We start from the raw sequence: 20,531 nt of genomic DNA on the forward strand, positions 1-20,531 counted from the left end.
TTCCAGCTCAAATCACCTTCCCTGGTGCTGAGGTGTCCAGATGAACTGCCCACAGCACTGAAAGCCCCACTTTGTTTTCCCCTGCCTCTTCACTCACTTGTGTTTTTAAGACCAGTTCCTAATGAACAGCGATTCCATCCCCACAGCCTGGCGGGTGTGTGAGCAAAGCAGACACAGTGACCACACGCACAATCCTGTTGCTTCACATAGATATATGTATGGGTATAGATATGCGGTATATACACACTGAGCTGTTTTTTTATATATATGTGTATATATATATATATATATAAAATAACACCTTGTTTATAAAGCGACATTTAATTGCCACCGGTTCCCTTCCCACCCCCACAAAAACAACAGTATACAAAATATAAAATATTTTAAATATTTATAAACGCCGCAAGAAAAAAAATAGAACTGTACGAAAATATTCTTTTCTGAGGTTCCCTCCCTGCCCAGTGGGAAGGGGAGGGGAAAGGGTACGCGTTTGACAGGCCTAGTGTGCCTTGAGTCCATAGTTGTTGAGTGGATAGGAATATGCCCTGCCTAATACTATCCGGTCCCGGAGGAGCTTAAATAAGACATAGTAATTGCAGAAAAGGATGAGGGCCATGGAGAGGGTATGGTTCCACTTCTCTGAACGCAGCAGGGAATAGAGCTGGTAGCAGACCACACTGCCTTCGATGAGAATCAGCAGGTTGAGCAGCCGTAACGGACGGTGGAAGAGGAACTGTGGAGAAAACAGGTAAAAAGCAGATTATCATTTATTTTGGGCTATGTTCAAGTAAGGAGAGGTGTGAGCGTCATTCTGTCTAGTGCCACTGAGCTGGGCAGAAGTGTTTGTATTCCAGCTGCCACACAGGGAAAGCAGCATAAGAAACAAGGTGTGTAAAAGTCATTTTCCTTGGACTGGAAAAGTAACCTACAGGCCAACTGATGTGCCTTCCCATTTTACTATAAGATGTCCTACATTCCTCTTATGAACACAGTAATGTCTGACGAGCTGCATCTCCACAATGAGAAAACACTAACAAGGCAGCCACTACTTCTGTCTTGATCAGACATCTGAGTAATACTGGGATGGGAAAACCCCGCTGCTAAGAACAGGCCTTTTGTTTGGCACCAACTGACTGCTGCCCAGCATCACACTGCTCCACACAACCTGCTCTGCTGCAGCTGCTGTGTTTAAGCCTCTCCTCCCTTCCACAGCTGTGACCCAAAAAGAGAAGAGATACTTGCATAAAAGCGGGCATGGGACACGTCGGAAGGCACTGCTACATTATAAGGCCCAACTGCTTTATACAGGCATCGGCTTCGTCGCACCAGTACTCCTTGTGGCCATATCGTGTTTTCTGACCAGCTGCGGGAAAAGAATGCCAGAGCGTTAGCATGAAGGGAAGCAAGAGAGGATGCTCTCAACTCGCTGAACTCGTTCACAGGAACGGGCTGCATCTTGAAAAATACCAAAGCCTCTGGGACACCCCACTTCCACTTGAGAAATGCAGAGGCAAGGAGCTCATAAGCTCACCAGGACTCAGCCTGGGTGATGTAAAGGAATAGCTCCCCATGCAAGAACCTAGCCCGCTATGCTGGAGGGGCCACCCTTGCCCCCATGTGACTGCTCCAGTGGCCAAGAGCGTTTGTCTCTGAGAAGAAACCAGCACTTTGACCAGAGAAGCTTCTGGCCAGCTTTCCAGAGCAGACACTTCTGTTTTCTGGGAACAGAAAAATCAGAATTGCATCTACTACCTGTGACACTGTGAGGAGTGTAGAAGCTTCCTCAGTAGATAAGCAAGTATCAGCAGTGCTCATCCACCAGAGTGTCTCATCAGCCCCTTGCTGGGCAGGCCAAGCCCTCCCCATCCCCACACTCACATATGCTGTGGAGCATTGCTGTAGGAGCCGTGTTCTAGTTTCTGCCACTTGCCGAGGTGGGCAGCCGATCTGTGGAGCAGGTCACAGTACTTGGGAGGCAGCAGCTGAGTGGTGAGCATGACAAAGGCATTGATCCACACCATGATGAGGTGCTCACAAGACCAGCGCATGTCGTAGTACTGCGTGCTCTGCAAACAGACCGGACAAGAGCTTGGCACCGCTGTCACCCAGCAGAGGAGGGAATGACAAGGGACGTACTGCATGTGCATCCAGCAGACCCACACCACACATTACAGGCATGCGCTTTTGGACCAGTGATTTCAGAGGGTTACAGCTAGGAAACACTCAAGGCTCCCTTCTCCTTGACCTGCAGGAGAAAGGGCAGGGGCATGATGTTGCAGCTGGTGCATCTCCTCCTCCAGCAGCAGGTGGCAGGAGGGTCTGCTTGCCACAGAACTGCTTCAGGAGCACCAGTTGCACTAGGACTGCTACGTGGATTGTGGAGCCCTGCCCATTTCATTACAGCAACTGGAGCTCATACAAGTTAGATAAAGAATAGATACAACCCCCACACTGACAAGGCGTTCTTGAATTTAGGCTCCCAAACATTCTAGTTGGCTCTGCTTTCTGACAGGCTGAACACCAAAGCCTCTGATCCAAGCACTCAAAACCCAGGACGATGTTGGATCTGAGACAGGTAACAACAAGTGCCCTTTTCTACAAAGAACACCGCTATCCGTCTGCCTAGGGCAGGGGGTGGGAGAAGGGGAGTTAGTAAGTGGGGTGATGGGACTAGAGGTGCATCACATTTATGGCAATACCTATCCGCCAACCAGGAGCAGTACTAGTGCACTCCGGATGCAGCCATGCTCCGCTATCCGGGCTGCCAAAGGGGAGACAGAGAAAAGGGGAATTAACCAAGAATCTGGCCCGGCAGCGATTCACACAACATTCAGAAGGAGGCGGCAGACAGGGGCACAAGAGAACCAAACAAGAGCTACCTTGACAAAACACAGTGGCAGGAAGGCCACGTAGTAGGCACTGAAGAGAGAGTTGAAGAGAACTTCCTTGATCCTGCGGTTGAAGTCTGCTTTTAGGCACTCCACTTCATTGCGGATGAGATCTGGGGAGAGGGGGCAGCTGTGGGTAGGGATAGATGTAGGATTATTGAACTGTTCTCTCAAGGATTCCCACAGGAGCGAGAGGAAATCTTTGGGTTTGACCAGGCTGCTGACAGCCGAAGCCCCATCGTCCACCATCTGATCCTGCACCAAGTAACCACAGTCCGCAGGCAGAGGCTGTGCTCTGCTGTCCTGGTGGAAGCAGCACAGAGGAACATAAACACCAAACCTGTGGGGAAAGAAGGAAGAAAGAAGGGCTGAAATAACAGACATCCCAGAATGAAGCAGGGACCACCTTGAGAGGGACACCAAATGCCCAACTCAACACAACTGTGCAGAAATGCTTCTTTGAATCCCACTCATGGAACAAGTGATCTCCATGGCTCTGTTGTCATCTGCAGTGAAGGCCTGTCATGCAAACAGCATATTGCATGCAATTTGCTTCATAGGGTCAGGGCTCCTTCCCACATCATCCTCTAGCTACTCCTACTTGCTCTTTATTTATGAGATTTTGGTCTGCCTATGTTTTAGGGACAGATTCCAGCCACCAGCTCTGGTTCCCATAGTGGCTCACCCCTAGGCAGCTACGTTCCCCCAGCCCTGAAATTACAAGGTATCATTACTCACGGGTAGCCCAGGAAGAGAAGATTGAGAACGGAATGGCTGCGGAAGAGGTTGACTAGAGTCCAGCAGAGCACCCAGCCACAGAGGGTGAGTAGCACCAGGCGCACCATGTAGTGAATCACTGACGTTGCGCCCACCTGAGAGGCCTACAAATAGAGAACATACGTTCAGCAGCCCTACTGCATTGGTGCTCAAACACAAGCAGGTGCCACTGGAGGAAGAGCAGTGAGAGGGTGTCAGGAAGTACACTGTAGGAGGGATGGCTGCCCTCCTCCTTCCAGAAGTAAAGGAGAAACGCCTTGATGGGGAGAATCCAAAGGATTCATGAATAAGCACGAGTTCTGGGGCATGACTAAAATAAGGCACTTAAAAAAATTAAAAAAATCAGAGCTGCAAAGTAAAAAATATTTTCACTCAAGTCCTTTAATGCTCTGATGACATTCCAGCATAGCCTGAAAAGCACTTCCTCTTGCTATTTATTTGGCAAAGATGACATCTCAGCATTCATTTTCCTAAGCAGATATTGTTCTCTGTTGAGGGAAGAGAAGATGGTGGATACACGCAATCCATTAGGATTTCCACCATTCACCTCTACCAGCTACACCAGACTGCAGACTAAAGAGGAGGAACCATCTTCAAAAGGGCAGCAAAACAACTTGTTCCAGTCTTCAAACGGGAGATGGCAAAGACTTTTATGGAAGGGAGCATATAAACAGAAGGGGAATTACTGTTTACATGAGTTGATAGTGATAGGATAAGGGGGAATGGTTTTAAACTAAGATACGGGAGGTTTAGGTTAGATATTAGGAGGAAGTTTTTCACACAGAGGGTGGTGATGCAGTGGAACAGGTTGCCCAAGGAGGCTGTGGATGCCCCATCCCTGCAGGCATTCAAGGCCAGGCTGGATGTGGCTCTGTGCAGCCTGGTCTGCTGGTTGGTGACCCTGCACATAGCAGGAGGTTGAAACCAGATGATCATTGTGGTCCTTTTCCACCCAGACCACTCTGTGAATCTATGAGTATAGCCAATGGGATGTGCAAGAATTTGCGTGGAAGTTTCAAAGCAGAAATTTCAGTCTCTGGGAGGCTTTATGGGGAGGATGGGAATGTAAATGACAATGGCATAAATCAAAGATGAAAGAACTTCTGAGATCCCACCTTCTCTGTTCACCCATTCAACAGCTCTTAACTGTTGGGAGTTTGTTTTTAAAACTAGTTACCCAGTCTGGAGTTGTATTAACTGCTTCAATTGAGAAGCTGCCATTTTCCTCAAAACAACCTTCACCAAACATATACCTGACCAGATTTTGCTCTCACAAACACAGAGAGAGTCTCAAAATCTAAGCTCACACGACCAGATCCTCAGAGTTACTGAGTAACCAGGAGAGGAAGAGCAGTTCTGCCAGCTATTCCTATTTCACTTCAGTGTACTCAGACATCCTCCTTCTGATGCTTCTCTTCCATCTCCTGTTCACTCTTCCTGTCTTAGCTAACATATTTGCCATTCTGCTACCCAACTTGCGATTCTCTCAGCTACTTCTCTGGCATGAGATAGTAAGCTACAGCATTGTGCCCACAGGGATACAGAAACCAGTGGGGTCACTTCATCTCCTTTGAGCTGAGAAGCAACAGGGCTATCCAGTAGTGAAGGACACATGTGCTCTCAAGGACAAAGTCCCGCGATAGCAGGGCATCTCCAAAATCTTTAGACTTTCACAGTCAGACTTCTTCTAGAGGAAGAAATGCTCCAGCTCTCTGGTTTTCTGAACTTTCTAAGGCTGTCATGCTCCGCAATCAGTACTACAGGCAGGAGAAGAAACAGTGGGAACATTACCTCAGAGATGAGGGCCCACACCAGCCTCCGCGCCAGCATCACTGTGATGAATGCCGCCAGGTGGTAGTCAATAAGGTGGAAATTCTGAAGAAGGAAAGAGAAAACGTCTTCACCAGGGGAAAGGACTCCGAAACCACCCAGCTGGGGTGGGGACTGGAAAGCTGGCTGCTGAAAGCATTAGTACCTTAGACAGGCATGCCCCTAATCTCCCTATGAGAAAGAAAAACAAGTAACAGGCACGTCTCCTGGGGTAAAGTCTTTCCCACATGAGAGAAAAAAAAAATCCACTCAAAGGCAGGCATTCTGAGGGTAAAAGAGCTTTAGGACCAGGACACTACAGTGGAGAACAGCCTGCAAGTTCTCCTGGGAAAAGCCACCAACCAACCACAGAAAGGGCAGCCAAGCCCAGAGTCCTAAACACCAACTCACTTTAGCTCTCCGTCTCAGAAATAGGTTGTAGTGACCACCAGAGCTCTCTGATAATCAAAGTCATGTAAGAAATATCATCTGCGTTGGCCACAGATGTGTATTAATATTGATTTTGGCCACATCAAGTTAGCTACAGCTCTTGGAACCCTTACAGTTTTTCAGTGAAGTCATCAAATGTGTTCTGGCTAGAATAGTTAACTGACTCTGAATAGTGCTGTCTCAGAAGGAAATTCTGGGTATGTGAGAATGCTTGACTTCTGGGAATAGATGTAAGTCCATAAATGTTTTCAGGTAGGAAAACTAAAGTGGAATGCTTTTACTTCAACTAAAGCTGCATCCAACATCGCAGAGGTGAATCTGAAACTAACAGCTGGAGAACTGGAACACCAGCACCACCTGTCTGCACAGCTAACTAAGGAACCACCTCATGTTTCAATGCAAGACAACCATATGAATTAAGGACCATTCAGAAGTTAGATTTACACAGTAAGCGTTTTCTGACTGAGGTATAAGGCATTCAGACAGGAAAAAAATAATGAAACTAAGGAGACTGGAAGGTTTACACCAGCTGAGAATCTGACTCCCTCTCCAACTCCCCTGCTGCTGTTCTGTTGGGAGATACTAACAAAAACCTCCATCATCCCTCCTCTCAGGCTCTGTTATTTCCACGAGGTAGAAGCACCCACAGCAGGAGGCAGAAGGCTCCTGGATATTCAACTTCATTTCAAAATGTAGTGGCTACCGGGGCTATACAAGTGCCTGCAGAAACTTCCAGTGAAGAAAGCTTGCTTCACTAAAAAGCCTCTCTCAGCTTCCATGTACTTCCCCCCCTGCCCTGTAAAACGAGGGATGACATGAGTCTGGTTGATGGGGGTGTAACTGAAGTCCCCTTCACCCCCTTATGTCAAAGGCTTGGTGAATCCTGACCAGAAGCATGACAAGAAGCTGTGTAATGCCAAAGCACAAGAGATGGTATTTACTGGGGGAACTCACCAATGAGGTACAGGAAGCAGGGTGATTGTACGGGTACCACCAGACTGTCTTGTAGATGTTGATGTACTGAATGAAGAGGGCTACCAGTAGGTAGATGAAGAACAGGAATTCAAAGAGCAGGCTCCCGTCTAATGGCAGGTCAGGGATCCGGCAGTGACGTACAGGCTCTGGAGTAATCAGCGCTGTGATGGGAGGCGCAGAGAGGCTGATGGCACTACCATTCCTGAAGCAGAAAGATACCACTCACTTGGTAAACGTTATCTCCACTGTTTCCCAGGACAGGAAATGCTTAAGGTTCTGAATTTGGGACTGGGCATTGCTCAAGCAGAGATGGCATCAGTCTTGCATTCATATTACCGGCACAAGACTGGTGTTAAGCTTCATCTTCCTCTTAACATGGACAAAACTCTTAGCCAGCATTTTCTGAAGACTACAGATAGACTGGTCTACCAGCGGTGCTGTGATGCGCTCAGCTATATTTCAGACAAGTTGCAAAGGGAATAAAAGTATAGAATAAGGAAAAAACCTCAAGAAAAAGCCATGAAGAACTCTGTGCCAGACTGAGCTCTTAAAGCTGGCTCCTTCCACTCATTAGTAAGATGTTATTACAGCAGCACCCACTTCAGCACACAGCCTCCTTCCCCAGTACTGTTAAGTGCCCACTGCCTTTCTGCCAAGAGCTCCTCTCTTAAAGAAAGTTAACTAAAAATGGAATGAAGCCACTTCCTTGAGGCTGACCTCTCAAATGTGCTCACACTTCCTTCTTTCCTATCTTTTGGATGAGGCTATGACAACTAAAAGCTCTTGTACACAAAACTGGCAGAGAAACATTCAGATATACGTTATGTTGTGTCTAACTGAAACCAAGATAAGCAATGCTCCCCAACGGCCCCGAGATGCCGACACCAAGGTCTCCACTGTCACTTGTTCCTCTAAAGTCTAAGACTGAGCCACCCGTCCACCCACCTGACACAGAGAAGTCTTTATAGCCAAAACTAAATGGCTTAAATCTCTTTATTTTATAAGGATGAACCTATAACAAGTAGATCAAAGCCTCAAAGTGTAGCAAACAGCTTTTCTAGTCTGCTCACTTTGATATGGGCCCTTGTAGTCTTTATGCTAAATGTGGAGCCCTAAATGCTATTGAGAGTTCCTTATTCCACCTCCAGCTTCCCCAGAAAGCAGAGATGAGCTTTGCAAACTGCGAGAACTGGTCTTGTGTGGATCCAGCAGTGTCAAAACAACACATATCCTCCTGCCCTTTCTTCCTATCAGGTAGGAGGGGGGTTCATAGCTGTACTCTGATGTGTCACAGTAATTTCCCACAGCACCGCAGGCAGCCTAGTAATAGAGGCAAGGATTCATAATCTGCTGGGATTCACTCCTCTGCAAACTGCTGCAGGGAAAGACAAAATGAATACTGCATAACTGCAACCCCACTTCTACAAGCCTCCCCATGGGGCAGATTTTAGTGTGCAGAGAGAGTACTGCAGAGGGAAACATGTGGCACAGCAGAGCTGGGAAGAGAAACTGGAAGAGGCTTCTAACACAGAGCATGTTTCTTCTTGGGTGGGCACTGCAGGGCTTACTCTCACCTAATGCCACAAAGAGGGTTCCATCTCCCAATTCCTTGTCTGAACCACTGATCAGAGCATAGAGCAGATAGGAGTTGAAGCTTTTAACGTTATCCTAGCCACAGATGTCTCAACAATCCTACCTTTGTCCTCACCTGTTTCTCAAACCAGTACCGTTTCCACAGCTCCCGCCAACCAGAGTCTGGAGAGAAGGCAAAGCTGAACGGCTTAGCTGCTGCCGGCTGGGTCCCCTCCTTCCACCGGGCATGACCAGGAACCAGTCCACTTCCAGTGCCTCCAGCAGGCTGTGCCCAGAGACCCAGATGATCCTGAAGCCTTCCCAGGTCTGCAAAAGAAGCAGAAACATCACTTAGTCAACAAACTACAGATAAAGTGCTTCACAACCCCATGTGAATGAATTCATGCAAAAGGCAGCCACTCTAACTCAGAGAGGCAAAGCAGGGACACCCATCACCACCCTAACAGACTGTGTGACTTCAACGGTACTGGGTCAGTGTCCGCCTGCATACAAAGAACAGAATCCAGCAATGCTGTGTCTTTAGAAAGGGTCAGCTTATGTTATCTACCAATGACTTGCAGCAGTTCCTCTTGGCTGGGAAGTTCCCACCACGCACCTCCAGCGCTGGAGTCAGCACAACCGCATGCCATGTTTCAAAAGCAAATATGGAAAGAATCCTCTTTCTGTTCTGGTGTGAGGAGCTCTTGGAGCTCTGCAGATCTTTCTAAACACCAGCACATCACTTGATGGGGTCTGATGCTGGTATGTAACTTGGACCCCCTCTGCTAGAGCTCAAAACAGACAGTTTTAATTGGTGTTTGTGAAGGTTTAGCAAAGCAGTTAATTACATGGTTCTGATAGTGGGAGGCCCATTTAAAAAGGGCTCCAGCTAACAGGGTAGTGCAGCACAATGCACATGAATGGGTGCCCTTCAAGTGTGCGGATGGGCAACCGCACAGTCCAGCCCTAAAAAATAATACATTCAAACATAATTTTATAAATATTTATTTCAAATGACATTCAAGTGAATCGGTTCCTTAAAATGAACTACCACGAGAGAGATTAGGAAACTGGTATCAGTAATGAAGATGGCTTCTCTGGTAAAGACTTTATCACTTCTCATATACGTTATGCTTTCATTTCATTGAGCTTACCCAAGCCTACGAGGATTTCAACCGTCAGGGAAGCTTCTGGTGGCTGTCAGAATGATGGGTTAAAACTAGAGTGCAAATCCCAGAAGTCGTTCCTAATGAGCACACTGTGCACAGAGCCATGACGTTGAGAGAGCAGCTTCCAGAAGTGTGCCTGCATTTCTGGAGGCCGCTCGGGTGCCCTACTGGCAAAACATCATAGCCAGAACCCAGCCAGAATCCAAGAAACACTCCCGCTTTCTGGGAGCTCTCAACCTCGCTCTGAAACTTACGGGTGGAACCCATTATCTGTGTCTAATTCAGTTATCACCTCCTTGAAAAACTTGAGAAATAGCTGGCAGAAAGGCTGAAAGTTTGCTGAATGAGTCACATCACTGTCACCATGAACACAGAACGACTCCAAAAAGGAATAGAAATACATGCTGGGTTTTGTTGGGTTCCCCACCCCCACCCTGCTTTGGTTTACAAGTTTCTCAAGCTTCGTCTCTACCCCAGCAGCCAACTCAAAGATGCAACAAAAATAAGGTGTTTTTTTACAGACGAACGTTCTGCACGTTCCCACATGAAGGTCACTTAAAGTAAAACAGATTGTGGAAGAAAAAGAATGATGTTGTGAAATTGCAAGAAAGGAGAGAGTAAACACCAGATGCATTCGGCTTGGAAGAAAATAACGCATTCTGGCAGACTTCAGAACTCTTATTCTAATCCCTGCGACAACACAACAGAGAACAAAGTCCTTCTTTCCCTTTCTAGACAATACTTGAAAACTCACAGCCTTCTCTGGTACGTTCTAGAGTTCTGTTTGAGAATATCTGTATTTCAGGAATTAAAAAACAGATGGAAAGAAAAAGCCCAAATCCCCACAATCCTAAAGGGAGTAACTTTCAAAACCTCTTTAAGCCAAATTAAACTATTACAGACACTGTGGAAGCTAAAAACAATCGATCCAACCCAACCTGCACGCCATTTATGACAGCGGATGTAATGCGCAGAAGTTGATGTTCTAATTGGAGTTGTTAAGAGTTAGCGGTGAGTATTTTATGCCACGTTCAATAATCTGTGCATGTGATTTACCAGCTGTCATTCATACACTGCAATGAGTATGTTTCATGTGCTTACTGAGAGACACTTGGACACTGCAAGATCACATTCCCACCCTTTGGCTTTGGAGAAGTGCCTGTGACCTTTACTTTACCAGGTAAGATTCCTGCATGCACCAAAGTCATTAGGACCTTTCATAAAGAGCCCACACAGTCCTTCCAGGCTCCTGTCTCTTGTTTGTAGAGTTCCCACTCCATCAGCACTCATTTCATGCAGTCTCAGGCAGAAAGTTGAATAACGGCAGATAAAAGCTTTTCCTGAAAAGACCTTTTCAGTCCATTAGTTTGATTCCAAATGGTTCTTCCCAGTTGACCTGTGACTTCCCTTCAAATATATCGCCTTCATCCCCAGCATTTCCAGATCAGAAACTGCCATGGTCCTGAGATCCCCTGCCCTCCAAAGCAGGTATGGGCATCCCAAAAACACACACAGATTTGGGGGATCAGCTATATAACAGCAGTCCTGAAAATGCATATGGAGAGCTGTGATAGCTCTCTTTGGGACAGAGATGAAACCTTCATCTGTGATATGGTTTACAGCAGAGCCAGAAACAAAAGGTTCCAGTCTTTCCAGTTTCTGATTTGTGCTTTTCTGACTACAGACAGCATGTGGGCATTTCATTTCTCTCCACCAACCACCACCTATCTCAAAGAGGCAGGACAGAGATGGGCAGGAACCACTGCCGCAAGCAAGACCCGAGGGATGAAGAGCTCAGCAGCCCAATTTCCCACCAGCTGGGAGGTGAGCGGATCGGTGCCCTTCCTGCTCCCCAGGGGCCATCCGTAAGCGTGGTATTCCTGCATCAGCAGCTGTCTAAACAGCACTTACAGGGGACAGCTCAGAAGAGAGTCAGTGACTCATCAGAACAAAAAAACTGCCTGGCTCCCCATCTCTTTGCTGGAAACGTTATAATGCTTAGCCAGTTATTTTGATAGCATTAATGCTTTTTAATTGGAGAAAACTCCCAGCTTCCAATCCCCTCTGGAAGCACGCTGCACCAAGGCCTGAGAACTGTCAGAGCTCAGAGAACACTCAAGAGACTGCTTGGCTCTGCGAGTCCTACAGGAAGATGCTCTCAAGAGTGGAGAGAGAAATATGGCCACCTCCACTTGAAGTGACGCAGCCTGAAAGACTGTGGGTTTATCATCACAGATCTCCACCTTGATCAGAGAGGCTTATTCCTGCCTAATAAGCATGTGACACCTTGGGGTGAAGCAACACATCACCATCAGCAAGGATGCCATTCAACATCACTGCCGCAGCTCCCTCGCCATGGCAGTTGGTGCTGCACATCACCAGCTCCTGCATCCAGGTGTCTGGTAAACGCTCCCTACCCTGCAGCATGCCAGCTTCTCATCTGCTGTTCTTCAAAGGCACCTATCCTGGGAGTGAACCCAAAGGACAGCCCGAATGAGCTGTGAGGCTCCAGCTTCCAGCCCACAGAGGCAAAAGGCCACGTAAGATCTTTTTGGCTCAGCCCAGCCTGAGCAAAAAACCTATCTATGAATTTGGAGGATAGCAGCGGCTGGTGCCCACAGGTGACAACAACCCCTTGTGTCCCAGACAGCGGCTCATTTATCCTGACTTTCAGCTAGAAGACAAATAGCTCTTTCTACTTATTTCCCTGTCTCTCCAGCCAGCCTCCAAAACTGAAACAACCCATGTGAAAAAGGTCTCCTACATTATGGAGATCCCTGCTTCGAGTCACCGAGCCTGGTCAACCTAACCCCAAACTTGCATTTGTCCCACAACCTCAACTTCTGTGCAAGTTAGTAGTAATTCCACGCTATATTTAATTCTCTGGCACTGCCATGAGTACTAGCTATTGTGGCTCATTCTTACTTCCCTTCAACATGAGAATTTTACTTTTGTTGTAGTTGTTTTTAATAAAGACTTCAGACAACTGATTGCTCGCAACCGACTGACCCAACACGATGCAAATAATACACACATACATCATGAGAAGAGCCTAGGAACAGTGACGCCTGCATCTTGATTATGAGTCTGCCTTGCCGACAGCATCACATCCGCCACTCCGAACACCAGGATGCTACAAAACATCTGCAGAAACACCAACCAGGTTCAGACATGAAAGAGCATTTGGTCGCTGCAACGTTTCCAGCAGGAAATAACGGATACGTTATCAGGTGGAAAGCCAAATATTTGGCTTGCGCAGAGGTCCCCCAGCACTGAGCAAACACAACCTTTCAACTGGGGCTGGTTGGGAAGGCACACACCTGCCAGCTGGCCCTGAGCAGGGAGGCCAAACCGGTTAGGGGCAAGGTCTACCAAGTCAGCACATTTTCCACAGCCTCACGTTGCAACCAGTTTGTAGGAGAAATGGGTTAAGGAGAAGGCTCAGTGCGGATGGATGCAGAAAGCCCCCTAGAGTGGAAGCAAGGGCTGACCTCTGGATGCAGCAAGCTGGCCCAGAGCAGGCTGTGAATTGTTACCATCAGGTGACGCACTGCCAGGTTCATTTCTTCTCGGTGAGTAAGAGCCTGGATCCACCTTTGCAATAAAACCAACGAGAGCGAGCAAGTCACTGTGGGCTTTTCTGATACTGCACAACTATAGGAGTGATTTCAGGCATCCTCGCTGAGGCAGGCTGACAGAAAGACAAGGTGAAGGCAGCACTTGCCATTTGTAGCTGTCACAGCTCTTCACACACCCACCAACAAAAGGAATGAAAAGTTCTCCAGGAAAAGCCTACCCAGGTTGGAGTGGGTGCAGTAAGCGTCGTTTAGTTCATTTTGCAGATGTGCTCCTCAAGGATGGGAAAGAGATAAAAGGAAATTAGCTCTGGGCAGCCTGGTCTGGTGGCTGGCGACCCTGCACATAGCAGGGGGGGGTGAAATGAGATGATCACTGCGGTCCGTTTCAACCCAGGCCATTCTATGGTTTTAAGACACAAAATACAGATGAACTGAAGTCCTTGTGAGCTGGAAGTAAAGCACTGTCGATGAACCGCTGGCTACAGGACAGTGAGAACAAAGCTGCCATTGGTGAGGTAATAAAACGACACCTCATAACCGTGTAATTACACTGTGCAATTAGGTGCTGCAGGATGTCACAGCAAACAGCTCAGTAAGACTTAAATGAAGAACTATAACGATCTTACGAATGAAGACAAGTGAAATAATGTTCAGAACAAACAACCGCAAAAAAATAATAAAAGAAAAACCAACCCACCAACATATGGTCCTCGAGGGCCGACTTGCTACAAGTGGCCAATGAGACACTTCCCAGCAAGACAACGGTATCACACAGTTCACAAGATGTTAAGGTTTTCTTTGGCCTCCTCCGTTGTACACAACAATAACTGCTGCCAAATATTGGATTTTGGAATAAAGAAAGCGTTTGCTTGCTCTTGTATGAAAACAGGACAGAATGGTGATCTTTTCCAGCACCAGCAGGAAACACAGTCCTGACTAGTTGGATCATTGTTATTTTGGTCCTACAGCTCCCATGCTTCTAAATCATACGGGAAAAAGGAGAGGAACTCCCATCTTGGACAGTGCAAGAGATTTACAAAGAAGAGCTGGCAGGATTTACTAAGCTAGACATATGTTTCTTAAAGACAACTTGCGCTGTCATATGAAAGCCCTTGAGAGTTTGAGCTTCAGACCCAAAATAAGCTTTGGATACGTAACTCCACAAGTTTTAAGCTCCAATTCCACATGGCTACTGCAGACAGAAACAAAAGTTCACTTTAGAAATCATTTTTCTTCACTCTTTGTCATAAGAAATCGACTGCCAGGAGGTCAGAGGACTCGCCAGGTATCTGGGCACTTCTAGTGTGACAGTGATGTGGAGGTAGGTTCGTGTATGGCCAGCATGGAGACTGGCTAACACACAAATAAGGAACCCTTCCGCCTCAAGAACCCACCTTTTAATTCACAGCCTAACAAGTATACACTTTCTTCTCCCTTTCTCAACACATACATGTGGACCAACAGCACAAGAACCCGACTGCAAGCCAGCAGCCCTTTGCTTCTCAGTCTCTCCTCTTCCACTGACTTGCAGGGAAGTTGTTTTACTGATTCAGGCCTCAACTTCCCTATCTCAGAAGGGATAAACAGTTGGACAAAGTATTTCTCCTCCTGGGGGTTCTCTGTATGTAGTAGTGAATATTTTTATGGTATTATTCTAGCGCTTTAGATGAGCTTTTTTTAAAAACAAACAGAAGCAGCTTTCCTGCTGGTTTTGCTTCTCTGCCAACCTCTATGTTTAATTTAATGGAGACCAGCCACGATGACAAACCATGGGGAGTCACTAGGATTTTTCTATTTTGTCCTCACGCAGCTAAAAATAAGGCAGGCATCTGCTATCTGCAGCAGTGGGTTTGAAGGCATGGAGCACGAGAAGCACTTTGCAAAGTCGTCTCACATTTTTGCCCTAACAGCATTGAATGTAACTTCTACTCGTACCACGGACACACAGCTGTGCATCCCCACACCCCATCAAAACAGATCCAGCAGATTCTGTAGAGGGACTGACTTCTCCCTGTGTCTCTTGAGCCTTTCTCCAAGTCCTCGGATTGGAATTCCAATCAGAAAGCATTGGTGCAATGACAGCTTCCACATCCCTGACACTGTGGAAAAGCAGAACTCTAAATGAGCTGTAATTTGCATATTGGGAGTGCTTAATCTGCATGAAAACACAAAACACACAAGAATACAATAACTACCCTCTATTTCCATCTTAAACAACAGGCAGAGGCAATATTTTATCCATTTCACATGGCCTGGTCATGCAATTTCTCCACTGAGCAGTAAAGATCTTGATTCCATTTCTATTACTCTGGTGGGCAGCACTCAGAACCTCATAAGTGCACATGCAGAGCAGGAAATGCAGTAGGATACATTAACCCTGGTATGATTAATTACACCAACATCAGTTTGGCGGTCTGAATTTGCATGAATGCTCTGCATTTATGGACCACAGAAGCCTAGTGATGATGCTGCTGCTTCAAACCAGCACATGTGGATGCTGCTGCACCATGTCAGCCCAGCTTTTCTAACTCGGTTGCACAATACTCACTTCCCACCAGAAGTCTTGTTTTCCGCTTGCAACACCTTCCGTCCAAGTCAGAAAAAAAAAAAGGTTGGAAATGACTCTCGAGTGAATATACCTCACGAAGAATGGCAGGAAATCTTCCAGGAGAGTTTGTGACAGCTCAAAAATGATTCATTCACACAGAGGCTTACCTCTAATTTTAGAACCATCAGCTGCTAAAAGCTCTGCCTCTTATCTAGTTGTGGTACTGAAGTTTCCATCACCACAAGAGACCTGATGTGGTGAGGTGAACAAAGAAGAGCAGAGTGCTAAGTTTGTGATACTGCTGATAGACCAAACTCTGCAGGCAGGGAGCAGGGCATGATGGCAGCAGAGAAGGAACACTGAAAGAAGAGGAAGGATGATGACCATAACATTGTATCTTACTTACAGTTTCTTGTGCTTAAGCCAGCAGAGCAGCACTGATGCTAAACTGTACCAGATCTCCAGCTGAATGGAAAAGAACAAGAATCATAGAATAGAATCATAGGATGGCCTGGGTCGAAAAGGACCACATTGATGATCTTGTTTCAATCCCCCTGCTATGTGCAGGGTCGCCAACCACCAGCCCAGGCTGCCCAGAGCCACATCCAGCCTGGCCTTGAATTGGGCCTCAGAAGGAAAACGCACAGGGTAAGCTCTGCCCTACACACCCACCTTTAGCATCTGCAACCCTACTGCTGTGTGGACTGCCTGACCACCTTCTGAACTGAATGCCCACAGAAACTGGATGGCACCTCACCAACCATTTCTAGCACACACGCTCTTGCTGTATTTTCAAACATCCTGATTTGATGCCTGGGAAAGAAAAATGTTACTTCTGTGACATCCAGAATTCACAATGCAGATATTTTCAAAGAGCGACTTGCGTTCAGTACTGCCTGATACCAAATGCAGCTGAATGTTTTTCTTCCCCTCAAATACTACGTATGTAATTTAATTCCAGCTCTGTAAATTTCAGACCAAAAGGCAGGGACTGAAGCGAGCGCAGACAAAAAAGAAAGTGATTAGGCCTGTCTGGTATTGAATAATACATACAAGTATAACCATATTAGTGACGCACAATATTGCTAATACAGACAGGTCACCATGATGAAAACAGCTTTATTTCCTTGGCTACCAGAGGATGCTGTTACTGTAAAAAGTATTCTTTTATTCAGGAAGGTGCTAAATTGTAGTTCTCAACAAGTTCTGAAAATCATTTGTTTTCTTACAAGCAGAATTGAAACATTCCCTACCAAAGAAGGAAGCTGAACCATCCATCATAACAGTCAGACTGACATGCAAAGTAAAAAAATGTAAGGAAAAAGAAATGGAAAATGCTTGCCTTTTTAGCATCATCAATGATCTGGATGGCTCAGGCTGAGATAGTATGGAGGCCTTTGTTATAGGAGTGTGGATATTCAGACCTTCCTTAAACCACAGTACAAGTGCCTGAAGGTTGGCAGGTCTGCCAAGAGACAGCCAGGAATGAGCCTGTGCATAGGGGGAAGTACACAGGCACCGCTCCGTGGCCTTAAAATTAGGAGTGCACATCACAGTGTGACAGCTAACAGGCCAAGATATCACACGATCCCTCCAAACAAATACGATCTGGATGGCATTCCCACGCTTCGTGCTGGTTTGAGCTGTGAAACAACAACCAGACAGCTGAGGACAGAAACAAAGAGTGGCTGCATCCACTCCTGAAGAAGTTCCTGTCTGAGAAAGGGGCGTGGGGAGGCTTCAGCACAGTTCCTAAAGGGACTGGCACTGCCCAGCCAATACTCCGGCATTGGTAGAGCTGGGTTTTTATCAGCAGAGCATCCAGCTAGAGGAGCTCGCTCTCTGGGAGAAGAAATAAGTGTCAGAAACAAAGCAGGCCAGCACCAGCAGTGTCAGGAGGTGAGTAAAGATACAGAGCAGATTAAATAGAAGGCTGCTGTCCCGCTCTGCTCTTAACACCCCGTGAAACAGCTGAGCCCTTTTGCTCCCATAGCTGGTCACCCAGTCTTTTCTGACTGCAAGCTGTTAGCAGACCTGGGCTGGCTACAGAGCGGATGCCTCACCTCTAAACGCTGTACAACTCACCACTCTAAGTACAGACATCTTCTTCCTTCCCTTACAGCCATTACAGACACCGGGGACGTGTTATTCCCCTCGAAAAGCACGCACGAGAGCGACCAGACTCTGCAAACAAAGCTGCCTGTGTGCCAGCCAGCATTCACACAGCCAAGAGACCCCAGCACACAGAGAGAGCCGCCCCTGCAGCGAGGCCTAACCCCGTGCTGCATCATGGAGCCTGCCGCGCTCCCTTCCCGGTACACAGAGCCAACCCCGGCCGTCAGGGCCCCGTCACACCGTGGCAGGGCCCGTCCCTTCGGCCCGGTGCGGACAGCCCGGAGCAGCCCCAGCCCCGGAGCCCCACGCAAACTTCCACGCGTTGGATCCCCATCCGTCGGCCGCCAAGAGCCCGGCTCCCCTAACACGCCCGGACACGCTGTGTGAGCCCGTCTAAAACGCGTTTTCAGAGCAAAGACGCGGAACACCCATAGCACCATAGTCCGGAGCCCCGCTGAGGGAGCCGGGCATCTCCGCGGTGCGGGTCGCACGGAGCGGTACTCACACATCCACACGCCGCTCGGACATCGGCCGGCAGCGGGTTCCCTCCCGAGGGCAGCGCTGCCCCGGGCCGCCGGGTGGGACGGGGGCGGCGGAGCGGGCTCCTCCGCGGATCGCTCCTCCTGCCGCCGGGCGGACCCACCTGGCGGCCGCCGCTGCCCGGAGCCCCGCGGCGGGGCGGGGGCGGGCGGCCGCAGCCCCCCGGGAACGGGAGGAAAGGGAGGAGGACGGCACGAGCTCGGCAAACCCGGAGCGGCCCTGCGCAGCTGCCCGGGAGACGTGGCAGTGAGGGCTGATGCTCTCATCACACGGCGACAGGCGGCGGCGGCAGCAGCCACCGCGGCGGCCGGGGGAGCGGCCGGCCCAGGGAGGGCAGAGCCAGCGGGGCGGGGCGGCACAGCCTCGGCGCCATCTTAGTGGTGGCAGGGGAGGAGGTGGAGGTTGGGAGAGCAGCGAAGGAGGGAAAAATAAGTTTAATTAGACGACAAAATCAAGTTTTAAGACGACAAAAATGAAGGGAATCTCTCAGCACCTTACACGTGCAGAGCAATGCCCAGGTGACCTCACGAGAACAAGGCAAAGGGCCACCCCAGAGTGTGTGCGACCCAGTTGTTATCTGTGGGCAGGGCATTGCAGGAGTGCCCCTTGTCCTCAGGCCTTCCCTTACAGCCACTCGTCTACCTGCTGCAGCAGGCAGAGTTGGAATGGAGAAAGCTAGCTGGATGTTAGGGGGAAGTTCTTTACTAGGAGAGTGGTTAGGCCCTGGAACAGGCTGCACAGGGAGGTTGTGGATGCCCCGTCCTTGGAGGTGTTCAAGGCCAGGTTGGACGGGGCCCTGGGCAACCTAATCTAGTAAATGTGTATGTTTGGTGGCCCTGCCAGGCAGGGGGGTTGGAACTACATGATCCTTGAGGTCCCTTCCAACCCGGGTCATTCTGTGATTCTGTGAAAGCTTTGCTGCTGTGTGAGCCATGCTTGGCCACAGCCTAAATATTGGTGTGTACCCACAGGTTCAGCTGCAAATCCAAAGGGCTCTCCTTGAAAGAAAGCTAAGTGCCCACCAGCTGGGCCCAGCTCACCTCCACAGCTGAGTGCTGTCACACGAACCATAGAATCATAGAACCATGAAGGTTGGAAAAGACCACTAAACATCATCTAGTCCAACCACCAGCCCATCAGCCATGCCCGCTAAATCACGTTCCTTAAAGAAAGAACAAAGGAAAAGAGTGAACCACATCGCTCAAAGCTGTTGAGTTTTGCAGTTTCCCCCCAGTGCCCCTTGCCCTGCTATTGGGCACCACTGCAAAGAGCCTGGCATCACCCATTTGATTCCCACATTTTAGATAGTTATAAACAGTGATAAGATCCCAGGTCTCTCTGCCTTCCCTTGTATGGAAGATGTTCCATGCAGCATTTTGGCACTGTAGGGCAAGATTTGATGGGGACAGATTTCTTCTTGGCAGTGTCAGTTTAAGTTTGGATACATACAGAAGGATCTTAGAGCTGCTGTTCATTTGGGTCCTTGCTCTCCTTGTGTTTGAAAGGAAGCTGTAACTCACACTGAGGTCCAAGGAATGGCTCAGGCAGAATGTGAAAGAGGACATCATCCCTGTTATGTTTTGTGAAATCCCCTCTCATCAGATTTAACTGACCTTTGCATGGGACTTTTTCACAGTGTGCATCAGTGAGGAGCCCAAAGACAGAAACCCGTGCTTAAAAAGATCCTTCCTCTCTCATTAAATGTAAAGGGGCCTGCTTGCTAAGCGACTAGTATAAATACAACTCAATGCTACAGGGACTCAATGCTACAGGTGTTCAAGACCAGGTTGGACGGGGCCCTGGGCAACCTGATCTAGTAAAGGTGTATGTTTGGTGGCCCTGCCAGGCAGGGGGGTTGGAACTACATGATCCTTGAGGTCCCTTCCAACCCGGGTCATTCTGTGATTCTGTGACTTCTATAAAATACATAGGACTATTCCACCACTTTCCTCACTGACCCATACAATCACAAGTGGTATAAAATCCAGACTTCATATACAGTCAGCCAGTCAAGCACAGGATTTAGCCTATCTGTTCCTCTGTTCCTATTTTCTCCTAACTTTTATTTGCCTTCTGACACTTCAGGCATCGCCCTTTATTTTAATCTCTT

General features: G+C 48.0%; 1 protein-coding gene across 1 annotated transcript; it reads right to left on the bottom strand.

The window, feature by feature from the left end:
• Nucleotides 1-192: 192 nt before the first annotated feature.
• On the bottom strand, nucleotides 193-18,682 carry TMEM39A (transmembrane protein 39A). Its single transcript, XM_015876365.2, has 9 exons — nucleotides 18,387-18,682; nucleotides 8,608-8,798; nucleotides 6,879-7,101; nucleotides 5,457-5,540; nucleotides 3,627-3,769; nucleotides 2,880-3,228; nucleotides 1,879-2,066; nucleotides 1,243-1,363; nucleotides 193-733 (listed from the first exon to the last, which is right to left on the bottom strand). The coding sequence occupies exons 2-9, from the start codon at nucleotides 8,718-8,720 to the stop codon at nucleotides 500-502; spliced, it is 1,455 nt and encodes a 484-aa protein (XP_015731851.1). The 5' UTR covers nucleotides 8,721-8,798; nucleotides 18,387-18,682; the 3' UTR covers nucleotides 193-499.
• Between the last annotated feature and the right edge of the window lie 1,849 nt (nucleotides 18,683-20,531).

This window comes from Coturnix japonica, chromosome 1 (genome assembly GCF_001577835.2).
Source record: "Coturnix japonica isolate 7356 chromosome 1, Coturnix japonica 2.1, whole genome shotgun sequence".
Classification (NCBI taxonomy): domain Eukaryota; kingdom Metazoa; phylum Chordata; class Aves; order Galliformes; family Phasianidae; genus Coturnix; species Coturnix japonica.